Source organism: Pecten maximus, chromosome 15, assembly GCF_902652985.1.
Source record: "Pecten maximus chromosome 15, xPecMax1.1, whole genome shotgun sequence".
NCBI lineage: Eukaryota > Metazoa > Mollusca > Bivalvia > Pectinida > Pectinidae > Pecten > Pecten maximus.
Genome location: NC_047029.1, coordinates 22,778,462 through 22,791,514, shown reverse-complemented (window position 1 = coordinate 22,791,514; position 13,053 = coordinate 22,778,462). Strand labels below are relative to the sequence as shown.

Below are 13,053 nucleotides of genomic sequence, written 5' to 3'. Positions count from 1 at the left end.
AATTTCTAATCGAAACAGAATATTAAACCTCTCCATCTGAATGACTGGACTGATATATCAATGTGGCACCCTCTCTCCAATAAAATCCCTATATGGTACAATATTGACAAGGCAGGCTATCTCACCTCGGCAATGTAAAGCCCGGCGAAGGTGACGTCTATTGTGTATCCCAAATTCAAGGACGCATATCTGGCATCAATCTAGTCAAGAAAAAAAACGTTTAGTGGAAAATTCTTATCGTGTACAAATGTGTTTCACTCTGTTTGTTCATGTCTCTTTATCAAATATTTCATATATATCAATTTCTTTTTTCTATCGCTGGATATTTTAATCCTTCGATGGAAAGGCTGCATAATGTAAATGATGTTACAAAAAAAAATTAACATATTTCCAGATTAAGTGAGATCTAGTTACAATAGAGCCAAAATGTATCAAACTTCATGATACAGCTGTTTCACAGAGAATAGGACCATGTATCCCGGAAGTGTAAGTGTCTTCACTTGCCACACCAATCTAGGTCAAATCCGGGTTACGATACATTCTCAAGATCAAAACTAGGATGGCGACAACGGAACCACTTAGCATAGGACTTATCGTAACTTCATTCAGTTAGAATGTTGATTCAATAGAAATACATATGGTTATAATTTCGCAATATTAAATAAATATAAAGAGGGGTACATATTCAAACTGAGAGGGCACATTTAATCACAAACTATACTAATTAACTAATAATTGTGATATGAATACTTACCCCATTGATGTGGAAGGCAACAAATGTTCTGATCTTATTGATAGCGTCGTTCCGTTTTCCTTGATTAGTAGTCTGTGAACTGGCATCGTACCAACTGAAAGTAAATGGTAAATTACAATCAAAGCATTACTGCCAATCCTCAAGGCGACCATGCATTCCCGGGATTATACCGCAGAGAGCATTTCATTGTAAGCATTACATCACAACATTAACACCTTCATCAGAATATATAGGACTAGCGTACCGATATATCAATAGGTATTTGCTACTGACAAAAATATAGTCCTCAGATTCAAACAAGTAACTTCGAAACTTCTAAACAAAAAAAATGGTGTATGCACTAAATAGAATTGTTAGAAAAGATTATCAACACGTAAAAAAGTCGTAATTTTAACTCAAAATCAACAAAATGATGTCAAATATATAGCTATATATAGATTGTATACCCCTTCAATAAGAACAACAAAATGACCCAAGGGTTTCGGAAGGGTAAGCGACTTCAATAGATGTATAACAAATCCCTGTGATGCCAGGTCGTCAAAATGAGAGCCAGGATACCACGATACAGTATCAATGTATGGTACCCTTTGTATTAATGCTAAGTAAACTCTTATAACTATGGTACTTACAACGTATACACAGAGTAGTCTGTAACCACGAACAGTTCAACTGTATATGATCCTGTTGCTCGTCTCCTTCGCCCTGTTCTTCTGTTGAGCGAGGACTTGCTGCTTAATTGTTCTACATAATACATATTTTACAGGTTTTAAACAAAAGTTGCTCTGTGGTGAACAAAATTTAGTCTGCTTAAATTCAAAATTACTGTTTATAAGCAATAACATAAAGATATGTTATTTTGACGTTTTATATTGCACACGGAAGGGTTTCAATAGATCAAAGAGGAATTTTGGAGGCCAGCATCTATCACTTTTATTAGTTCTATCAAAGACTGACTCTTCTCAACTTTCCTCTTACTTAAGTGCAAATACATGCATGGTTGCTTATGTTACAACTATAAGATGTGGGTGTCTAGGAATATTTCTAGGGTGAATAGTATGTAAAAATATACCTGTTGAACTTTGATCATTGGAAAAATGAAGAGGCACCAAAGGTTGAGAAATACGGTATGGACGAGTTGTCTTGATACTGTTAGGCCCATCTGTTACCGTGTCGGACTCCAAAATATAAAACTCGTCTTCAATATAGAACGTCCCAAACTGCAACAAAAATGAAACAAAAGCGGTGTATTAAATTCCATCACATTACCGGACACATCGTTACAGTATTTTCAAGGGCTCATTTTTCGCTGTCTTGGGAATTTAATGACATACGTAATTACAACTTACTTTGAAAATAAAAACAGGAAAATGTTCATATAATTTGTATTTTGTTTTATATAATTTCAATGTGTCTAGAGGTCGTAAAATCATTTCCGCTTCAGACTTCATGGAAAACTGCGAAAATTCGCAAATATATCAATCTTAATTTACAGTACGGGTAGTAAACGATGAAAGCGAATGAAACCATTCCCATTAGTCGGTATATATACTTGCACTTACTAATTCAAATTCCCCACACGTTCCATCGTCATTGCTCACACACTCCAAATGGAAGGACGCCATGTTTCCAACATCTTGATAAAAGGCACTTGGTGACTGAAACGAAAGAACAATCGTCAAAACAAATCAAGTGACATGTCTATCTGAACTACTCAAGAAAATTTGAAAGCTATGTTTTAGATATCGAAATATTGATTGGTTCCTTTAACATGTTTGTGTTATTGATGTGAAGTTCGAAGTGCTGAATGAAAGGAAATAAAAAATAATTCAACTACATTTGACTTGGGCGTATCTGTCAATAAAATTATATAAACAGGACTAGTTAACCTGTGTAACTTTTGTTCATTCGGCAGAAGAAAAGAACAGAGTCGTGGGTAACAAGACATTCAAACCTTCCAGCTAACGAAGGTATATATCTGTAGCCAAACTTGTTTTCTTTACAGATAAGAAGTGTCACCAAGTTGTCATTTTATGAAAGGCTGACTATTAAAACACAGGTACTGACCTGAACATTAGGCCAGTGGCGATTTTCGTCCGCGGTGGAATTGTGAAGGTATATTGGCACATCAGAGGAAAGTTTAGTATTTCTATACATGCGTAGATTTAAGTGATTGTCCCGAACACGGAAATGTACGTCCAATGATTCCGGAAGACTGTCCGGGGAGCTCCTTTTTCTGTCATGTCTTGTTGCGTAGATAATGTTGGTGAAATGAACATCGGTCTTCTCTGTAAATAGATCACAAAAAAATCAAAACAATAAGGCATTATAAGAAATCGCCTTATAACTGTGGAGTTTTATCAATCCTTGAGTTGATTTTGACTAACAGACAGACAATTAAGTCAGTTTCTACTACAATAGGTGGTTGTTATTCAACTCCCAATCATTACAACTGTAACAATAACATTAATCTTATACCACACATGGAATAAACTATAAGGTTATTTTTTCAAAAGTTACAAAAATACTCGCTAAAGCTCGAGTTTTTGTAACTTTTGAAAAATAATTAACGAGAGTGAAAGAAATACCATATACAACAACCACTCGTTGTTTAACCTCTGTATATCTATATCCCCTGTATATGGGGAGAGAAAAGGTCAAAATCTGTTCGAGTCTCTAATGAATTGCTGAGTGAGATGACATATCGTTAGGTTATCTTCCATAGATAAGTCATTACTTCCATGTAGTAACAGTTGCACACTTTAATAGACTACTTTAATGACAATAGTCATAAACGTCCCATTTTAAGGTAGGATAACAGGTTTTTATATTTGTGACGGAGCTGTGAAGTCGTTTTCAACAGCTCTATCATTTATGTACATGCTAATACTATCATCATAAAATTTATAAATTTCTACATAAGATATATGTGGATATCATTATGACTAAAAAAAACATAGACAACATAAAATAATTATAAAATGTGTCTTAACGATATCAATTTTATGAATTAAAAGGCTATTAACAGACACGGAAAATAAGAAACAGATATTAAATAAATTGCATAAGCGTTCTTCTTCTACGTAACATTAAAAATACAGTTTTGGCAAGTAAAAATTGGACATCTGAATTTGTCATTAATAAATTAAACTTTCCAATATGATCACAATTTTTAAAATTTACATCACTATGTTAAAGATTAACTCTTAAGTCACTATATGTATTACAGACACACAAAAAATGCATTTCGTTTTCGACTACATCCTCACAGAACGGACAATATCTCTCGTTTAATGGAGTAGGAGGTCTATTGTAGCGACCAGTCTCTACCATTAATGGTGCACTACCACATTTCACTACTAGCCATAAGAATAAAGTTGTATCCAATAGAGCGATGGCAGATGATCGTACGGACCAGTAAATGTCTTCCTAGCATTTTTCAGACAAAACAATCGTCTTTCAGTACCATGTATTTGGTATAGACGGAGAGATAAATGTTTCATTTTTGAAACGATCATGCCTGATTAAAACCCGATGGTATGAAATTCGGCATACCTCGGCAGATTCCGCAACCGTTTTATGTAGGGTAGCGGAACAAATCGGAACACCTCGCCTCCGTCTGCGAACGTTTTGAAGAAAATGACGAGGGGTTCCTATAGTTAGAGGAACAATAATTAAAGTAACAAGTTAAATAGTTAAAACAAACAAGAAAAGTTAAACATAGAATTGTGTCCCTTTTAACCCTCCATATAGCGGAGCCTGCAGTTTTTCACGTTTCGATGAGATTGTGGTACGGCTCATACTCGATAGAGGCTATTTTATCTGACAATTACTTTATTGTGACTTAGGTGGGCACAAACCCACCTCCCCCCTCCCTGTAACATTACATAGGAACTCTGATGCAGTTTATAAATTCCCATGGACAGCTCTTCCGGGTTTTTCAACCTTCGAAGGCTTACTCGTCTGTAAAAGTCACATGTGTACAGGTGTATTATATTCTATGTTGTTAGATGTTTGACAAGTAAACAACTTAAATTTTAATATGTCACATGATACGGTTAGAAAATCAGATAAACTGACATGCTGACTCATGGTCATGAGTGTATGTCAACAAGATGACGGCCTAGACCTTCCCGGGACAGTGTCCTGGTCCATTAGGCCAACATAAAAATAGAGTTGGTTTGGCGTAACCCGCCCGACCCAGAAAAAATGCGCCTACTCATAAAATTTTATTGTGAAAAATAAAACTTTTTTTTAATGACTTGATCGTTCCGTATATTAATATCCGGAAGCTGCTTTTCAAGGTTGAAAATACGTCTGGCAATCCCAAATAGGCTTGGTATGTGTTTCTTTTGTTTAAGATCACAAAATAGATAATGATTTCCAAAAAGTTTATATTCTGGTTTGTTTTGTATTGAAGGTTGAAAATCCGTTTTCAGAACTGAATAAAAACAAGCCTGCTACTTACCCCCCCCCCCCCCCCCCCCCCCCCCCCCCAAGATATTTTTAAAGATGGCCTTACAGTAGAAACAATGTGGTTCTCCGCCGCCACCTTCCCTTCCAAACTGACCTAGTCAATCTATGTGGGGAATTTTCTGGATACTCCCTCATCCCGGGACGTCCCCTACTCTGTAAGCTTACTGTACCCCCTCTATCTGAACACGGATGTAACCCTGGTGAGGTGAACTCTCTCATGCTTCCATAACTTATTGATTGACTCAGAAATATAACACTATGTTCATTCTTATGAAGTTTATCTCCCTCTTCTTAGGACGAAGGCTGGACAATTTGTCCGTAACTTCCAGTTCAAACGTGATGAAGAATAAAAAAAACTTGAAAAAAGTGAAATGTCAAATGGGCGCTTTGGCATGTTGGCGCGTTTGTATGTTTATATAAAATGTATTATTTTTGTCGTTTGGGTGATATATTGAAATAAATGTGATCTTCTCATACACTTGAAACCATCTGAAAATTTCAATATATCATTTGGAAATATTTTATTTGTTCGATACTTGTTGACATAGTAAAGCCGTTGTCACCGACCTAGTTCACCTTTTAAGAATGTGGCTTATTCTGAATTGACTGTATTTGTACGGCCAGTGTCGTCGTGACCTATATTTGTAAGGCGTGTGTCGTCGTGACCTATATTTGTATGGCGGGTGTCGTCGTGACCTATATTTGTATGGCGGGTGTCGTCGTGACCTATATTTGTATGGCAGGGGGTCGTCGTGACCTATATTTGTATGGCGGATGTCGTCGTGACCTATATTTGTATGGCGGGTGTCGTCGTGACCTATATTTGTATGGCGGGTGTCGTCGTGACCTATATTTGTATGGCGGGTGTCGTCGTGACCTATATTTGTATGGCGGGTGTCGTCGTGACCTATATTTGTATGACGGGTGTCGTCGTGACCTATATTTGTATGGCGGATGTCGTCGTGACCTATATTTGCATGGCGGGTGTCGTTGTTGAAGTAGAAGACGCTTAACCTTCTGGGTCACATGGTCTTAGTCTCCTTGTACCGTTTCAGAGGTTTCCGTGAAAACTTTTTGTGCATATGTACCCTAGTAATTGTGAAACAGTTACAATAATATCATTGTATTAGTGTTTATCTATTTCGTGCCAGGCTCTTTTTATATAACAAAAAAAAATGTGAAAAAGCTCAAATTATAAAGTTTTTATGGTTTTACATGAATATAAGTAGCCGTTTTATAAGAAAAAAAATATCAATACAACACTAGTTTGATCATTTGAAGAAAAATAAGCCTGGCACGAGATATGATTGTATATAAACATTAATAAAATGATATTATTGTAAATGTTTCACAAAAATTAAAAAAAAAAAGGTTGAGCTCTCTGAATTCTATAGTTTCTGATTATGTACCAATTATAAACTTATAGTCTAGGTCATTTCGTCTAATTCAGATAATTCTATATCGAAATATTTGTGTTTAATAATTCTTTAACTTTCCCTTAACAAATATTACCACATCAAAACATTAGTGGAGAGGTTCATCATTGATTACAGACCGATTGGTTATTTCTCAAATCTTTTCTCGGCACAAGTGTACTGAAGCACCTGACAACGCACCCCGCACGACGGACGACATTGGACAAAAGAAGATCGCAATTGTCACGAGACTTCGTCACGGGTGACCTAAAAAGTAAACTTTTCCGCGTGGTATAACATTCTTACCTGTGTGTATGTATGTAAGTCCCTCCGGTTTGTGTAGTGCCTGGCTCCAGTGAAGGAATACACATAGTTGTATTAAGTAAAGGGTCAATACCTGGTACAGGTAATTCTTAACACAGTACATTATGTATAGACATTCATCGAATATCGTCTACAGAAACATTCATCTAACACCATCGAACATCGTCCTCAGAAAGGTAACCGGTCAAAAAGTAACTTCTCCAACCTATAAATTTCGTCATAAAGTTTCCGGGATAGCTGACGTGCGTGTCACCCAAACCAGTTTTGTGAATCTATATCATACAGTTTTTACCCTACCCGTACTCACATTGAAATATGTTCTATAAATAAATTTACTTCAAACTTTCCACACTTCACAATTAAATGTGTTGGTAATAGCCGTGTGTGCAGTGGACTGTGTTAACAAATATTGTAATAAATCATTAATAAGTGGGTAATGGCGAGGTTAATTCAGAGGTGAATGATACATTAAGTTTACGCAATTAAATTAAAAAATGTATTTAAAAAAAGATATAATATTGTTATTACAAAATTACTGAGTTGGAAGCGTAATTGCCTAATATGTCTTTATCACGAGAGAGGATGGCAGTTTCCTGGAATTTTATAATTTTCAGAAACCCTTTTCTTACACAATGTTGCACAATCAAATAAACTGAGTAATGATGCAAAAACGAAGGAAAACGAAGAAACAGAGAATTTTATCTAACGAGTTCGGGGACCAGCAAGGAGAATTGAGCGTCTAATGGACCAACGAATAACTTTAATTGAAGGAGCAGGGATATGATTCGACACTTTTAAAATGCATATTAATAGTCTAATGATCAATTTCATAAGCATGATTTTACAGATATGGAAATATGGACATAGAGGCATATGTTTTGCCTGTATCCATCATTTATTTACGATATATTTTCTTATGGAGTTTTTTTTATATCCTATCTTCCTATTGAAAGAGCTGGGATCTGTTAGGGACTGATAAATCCTTATGTGTGAAAATTGAAAAGGGTTCCAATATCCTGTATCTTTGCCACTTCTTGATAACTGAATTGAAAATGTAGCCTCTTTCCCACTCTATCCTCTGAGCAGAAGTTCGCTATTATTTGTATGTGTCTTGTGAAGTGTATCTTAACCTCTAGGGTGCCAAGATTTCGCTTCGACCAGTTTCAAGTATCAAACGTCTGTTGACTTATTATGACGTCACGTCATGGTTCGCCATATGAAGATAATCGTCTTGGTTTGATTGAATACATAACTAACTGATTGACTGTCGATATTTGATGAAAATCATATACATTGTGTATACATTTTGCATCTGATATATCCTTTTAATTGTAAATTTGCTAAATGACTATTTACCTCATGATATACTAAAAAGATTCATCTAAATTGCGCGGAAAGTAGCAGACCGTTGTTATTGTCACGAATTATTAGTACAATTGTTATAACTATAGGGCATAACCAGATGATATAGAAAGACAAATAGTAAACTTAAACATAAAAATCAATAAGTTAATTTCTTGGTCATGTTTGATAATTGCCCATCACCTTGATCATGCATTTGATTAATATCTGTTGAATTTTATAACTAGAGTTCTGTGCATCTATTGTGTTTGCCAATGCATTCGCGATGAACACCACGACTGCATTCCGAGCAGGCCGTACGACTTCTCCTACTGATCCCTCTTCGCGAAGTGGGTTTATGATTACACTCTGGGTTCCTTTTTTAATCACCCGAGAACATAAAAAAAAAAATCAAAAAATAAACAGCAAACAAACAAACAAAAAATATACTAATAATTCAAGTTAATCCTATTGATTTTAATCTACTCTTAACAATCCTTGTGGAAATCTACTTTATTGCTTATAGGGAACAACCAACCAATTGAAAAAATATATTTTTGAAACAGCCCCTGTGTATAGAACATTGAGCCAAGGATAAAATGTCTGGCAGTCACTGATTGGCCAGTATGTTCTGAAGTGGGAAAATAGATATGTAGCCTGATAGGTAACTATCAATAAGAAATGTTGATATAAATTTCGTAAGTCCGATTGGTTTTTTCCCCAAAAGTTCACGTAATAATAGTAAACAGGTAAACATTTAAGATTTTTGAGAATTTTTACCGCGAAATTCACCTATTTTCAAAATGGCTACCCTGGAGAAAATTTGAGCTGAAGGACCCAACTTTATTTTTTGATTAGGTGTTATATCAGACCCTAAACTTTTGTTATAAACCATAATCGTCATATCCAACTCAAGAATTTGAATGAAATAATCCAAAACGTTAACACTAAAGTCTATGGGAAAACAATTGGTTGGTTGGTCTCTTATATAGTTGGTCTGCTGGACTAAGGGGAAGTAATTCATAATAAGTCTAATTTCAGAAACTCCCATGCAGTTAAACCCGCATTTTTTTTTTTTACATGTTTTCACAGTCGGTCGATAAGACTATTTATCGTATGTCACATGACACTATTTAAGTCAATCCGAAATTGTGAAATACATCCTTTTGATACTAATAAATGTACAACTTCTACATGTGCTGTGATCATTTTATCAGTCATCAGTTACATTTGAGCAAACTCCTTTCTAAACTAATGAATTAATAACTCGCCTTGTTGTAATTGGTAAGATATTTCTTTACCATGAGGTTATCCATGCTCAATTATTTTTCTCACATACTTAAAAAAAATCAAAGTACTGAAAGTACTGTAGGAGGCGTTAGTCAGATGTAAAAGGAGATATTTGAAATAAAGCAAGAATACAAATTAAACTGATATCAACATGACTAAACATTTCCACTTAAGTGTGTCAAACCAACTGGACATAATGGTTTTCACAGTCCTGATGAATGTAATGGTTTAGACTGTTTCGATGTACATAATGGTTTTAACCATCTTAAAAGTTGCAAACCTACTTCTAAAAGTAGTTAAACATTTCTTATTTCAATCAAACCTTTACTTAAAAAGTCAAACTTTTTTTTTTTTTTCAAATCAACGTCTACTTAGGTACATGTCATTAACATTCATACTTTAAACCATCTTTTATACTTAAGTAGTTCAAAATTTGCATTTATGTGTTTAAAACAAACTTATATTTTATAGGCCTGGGTATTAGAAATGTCGAAACAATATGATATGCATTTCGATAAGTTATAACAATACACGATATGTATTGAAAATACAGGGAGTGTCTGCTACTTTTTTTGTTGAAAGTGTGCAATGTCTTTCAATATCTTGTAAACAAAATTGTTTATTCCTTTCTATTTTGATCTTAGAATAATATCAAAATTAGATTGACAGCTTTTAAAAGTTATTACACTTTTTTTTCAACAAAGACCTCATTTTTAAGGACAATTATTTCAAAATTAGATATCAATTCCATCTATTTTAATAGATCCAATGGCAATATTCACAATAAACTGTGATTTGTGATTTGTAGCTTTTTAATTTAGCACCAAGATGTAGATAATAGCCTAGTAGCTATAGGTACTGTATATAAATATACAGCGTTTTACATGCAAAATATTGAAGAAAACTTTCATATTTGATATCAATTCAATTTGATTGTATAAGGCCCTTGGGGTGGGGAAAGAACCCTGGGCCTATTTTTACATCAGGATTGTGTTCATCTCTTGTTGTCCAGCAAGATTATGGAGTTGGGATCTGAATGGTTTCACAGATAAAACAAGAGGCCCAGAGGGCCTGTATCGCTCACCTGGTTTTATGAGATATGAAACAAATATGATGCTTAAGTTTATTTGTCAATATATCATAAGCATTTTATATGGGTACATGTACATTGGTTTATTGTTATTCTAAAAATGTCAATTTAGCGAAATTGACCTATTTTGGTCCCATCCTTCAGCCCCCGGGAGGTTAACCCCAACATTCGTACAATTTTGAATACCCACCCATAACCATGCTACCATACGAATGTAGGTTTTATACCAAATTGTGCAATCAATCCATGAAATGAAATTGACTTTGCGTACAACCCATAGGGATTGCTACCACACCAATGTGAGTTATATCCATAACTTAGTTTCAGAGAAACCAATTGACCCCTTTTGACCCTGCCCCCCGGGGGTCAACCCCACCATTTTTACAATTTTGAATCCCTACCCAAAAGGATGCTACCAGTCAAGTATGAGCTATATCGATTGCTTAGTTTCAGAGAAGAAATTATTTCCGTCAATTGAGCCAAATTGACCCCTTTTGAGCCAACAATTGAATTGCAATTTATGGATAATTTTTGATTTTGGCAAGAAAACATTCTTTAAAGGGCATGTCTGCATCATTTTTAATAATTTGCCTTTGAAACTTCGCACACACCTTCATAAGAGCCGGTTCTTTAAAATGTGAATGAAGGTCAAGGTCAGAGAGATAAACTCAATATTTGTAGCCAGTCACACATCTTACATGTATCCAGCCTTCGTGTGTATGTGCAGTTTTGTGTCATTTTTTTAATTTTGGTAGGAATTTCTTTTTAAAAGTGCCATATCTGCGTCATTTTGATTATTTGACCTTGATGCATTGCACACACCTTTAAAAGGGCTGATTCTTTAAAATGTGACCCAAATTAATAATTTGAAAGAACTTTGAATTTTCTTGATCATTTGACCCCCATGACCTTGAATGAAGGTCAATGTCAAATATAAGTATAACATTTGTAGCCAGCCATACGTTATCGATGCGCCAAACATCAAGCCTTCATGTGTATATTATAGATAAAAGAGCAGAAACCTTTATTCTGCAATTTTGGATTATTTTTTAATTTTGGCTGGAGAAAATAGCTTTATGATTCTTTTCCAAGTGCCATATCTTTCTGCCATATTTTTATCTGATGACAATAAAATATGCACATTCTGTTTCAGTGGACTATGTTCTTTCATATGAAATGAAAAAAAATAATCAATATAAGATTTTTATTTTTGACATTCGAACCCATAACAAGTCGTTGGCCTTGACATTCTCCGACAATATGTCATTGAGAAAAGTTTGCCCTAACCACGTGCTAACCAATTTCCAATGAAAATGAAACAAATTATGCTAAAATATGTGTGATGAGTTTTCTATATAAACTATAGTAAAATGTATCCTCTCCCCAGGGAGAATGCGACACATAGGGGGCCATGAAATTAACAATTTTGATAAAACAACTTAAGAACCTTTTGTACACCATTCTGCGATATCTTGGTCTTAAGAAGAAGACCGACGACGACAGATCAAATTATAATGGTGTATATTATGAGCTGAATGTCAAAGGATTGTAAACTCTGTACAAATTGTATAATATTATCAGGCAGTCAGCCTAAATGTAGGTTTCATTTCTACCATATTAGAAGTTTGATGTTTTGTACGATATATATATATACTTAATTTTTACACATACATTAAAGGAGTTAGCTACTTTCATAAATTAAGATGTTTTTTCTAGAGTTTACTAGGCCGGATGAAATATGATCATGAGCAATCAGTATGGTAAATATGAGATTTGATAAAATGCCTCTCGTAGTCAACCAATCATGATCACTCAACTTCTTTTTGTAGGAGTCAATATTATATGTAGGAGAATTAAACTCTCGCGATGTCTGTTGCACATAAGTACAAAGAAATACATTATCACTGAAGCCGAAAAAATTCACACTTAAGTAGCAATAACACATAATAGTCAAAAACCCAATATATGTGATCAGTGATAAGAAACAGTACTTATAAGCATTTTTGGCAATTTATCCTGAAACAGCTATAGCCTTCCATATTTGACATCCCACAGATTGTTGCTTGTATATATATATAGTTTTAAAGGTCAACATTGGAAAAAACCTAAATGGTTATACATGAATTCATAATGAATAGAATTATTGACAAAAAAGTTTCATTTATTTTCACACTTTCTGGAGACCAATAAGGAGATTGATGATCATTTTAAGGGATTTGTTCGTGACATGAAAATCAAACATTTTTAATGAAATTTCAAAAGCAAATATAGATTTATTTTGAAAGTTATGAGGATATTGATATTTGAGAAAGTCTTATATTATATGGATTGTATATCGATTGCCAATAGATATACATGTATTTATC

General features: G+C 34.5%; 1 protein-coding gene across 2 annotated transcripts in view; it reads right to left on the bottom strand.

The window, feature by feature from the left end:
• The window catches only part of LOC117343105 (zinc metalloproteinase/disintegrin-like HR1a), a 54,690-nt gene extending 47,482 nt beyond the window's left edge, over nt 1-7,208 (bottom strand). The window contains exons 1-7 of one of the 2 annotated variants that reach the window (XM_033905414.1): nt 6,949-7,208; nt 2,819-3,039; nt 2,314-2,409; nt 1,824-1,971; nt 1,384-1,495; nt 755-848; nt 126-200 (exon numbers count right to left, since the gene is read on the bottom strand). In XM_033905414.1, the coding sequence (XP_033761305.1) occupies nt 126-200; nt 755-848; nt 1,384-1,495; nt 1,824-1,971; nt 2,314-2,409; nt 2,819-3,039; nt 6,949-7,069 (867 nt within the window). In that variant the 5' untranslated portion in view covers nt 7,070-7,208. The remainder of the gene's footprint in view (nt 1-125; nt 201-754; nt 849-1,383; nt 1,496-1,823; nt 1,972-2,313; nt 2,410-2,818; nt 3,040-6,948) is intronic. The other variant, XM_033905416.1, reaches the window with a different exon arrangement.
• Between the last annotated feature and the right edge of the window lie 5,845 nt (nt 7,209-13,053).